Source organism: Gavialis gangeticus, unplaced genomic scaffold (assembly GCF_001723915.1).
Source record: "Gavialis gangeticus isolate Ggan-Ray unplaced genomic scaffold, GavGan_comp1, whole genome shotgun sequence".
NCBI classification, from domain to species: domain Eukaryota; kingdom Metazoa; phylum Chordata; order Crocodylia; family Gavialidae; genus Gavialis; species Gavialis gangeticus.
This window is the reverse complement of record NW_017729025.1, coordinates 19,270,713-19,270,994: the sequence shown is the minus strand read 5'-3', so window position 1 is coordinate 19,270,994 and position 282 is coordinate 19,270,713. Positions and strand designations below refer to the sequence as shown.

General features: G+C 63.1%; 1 protein-coding gene across 1 annotated transcript in view; it reads right to left on the bottom strand.

Annotated features, from left to right (window-relative positions):
* Positions 1-278, bottom strand: part of JAG2 (jagged 2) — a gene marked incomplete at its 5' end in the record, with an annotated part of 128,744 nt that extends 128,466 nt beyond the window's left edge. Inside the window, one exon of the mRNA XM_019519892.1 lies at positions 216-278. Coding sequence (XP_019375437.1) covers positions 216-278 — 63 coding nt within the window. The remainder of the gene's footprint in view (positions 1-215) is intronic.
* Between the last annotated feature and the right edge of the window lie 4 nt (positions 279-282).

Genomic DNA, 282 nt, shown 5'->3' with positions numbered 1-282 from the left:
GGGGGGGGCAAAAAACGCATTAAAAAACACTAAATAAAAATCAAATGCAAGAAATAATATTTTTCTTCAAGAAGGCGGCTTTTGCAAAGGACCCCCGAGGTGCACTGCAGAAGCCCACCCCGGTGCATTGCAGAAGTCCCCCCGGGTGCGGTGCACACCCCCCCGGTGCATCGCGGGCCCCCCGGGGAAGTAGCCGCCGGCGCGCGGCGCCTTACCTGCGCCCACAAAGTTAGCAGCAGCGCCGCAGCCAGGGCAGCCCGGCGCCGCCCGCCGCCAGCCCGC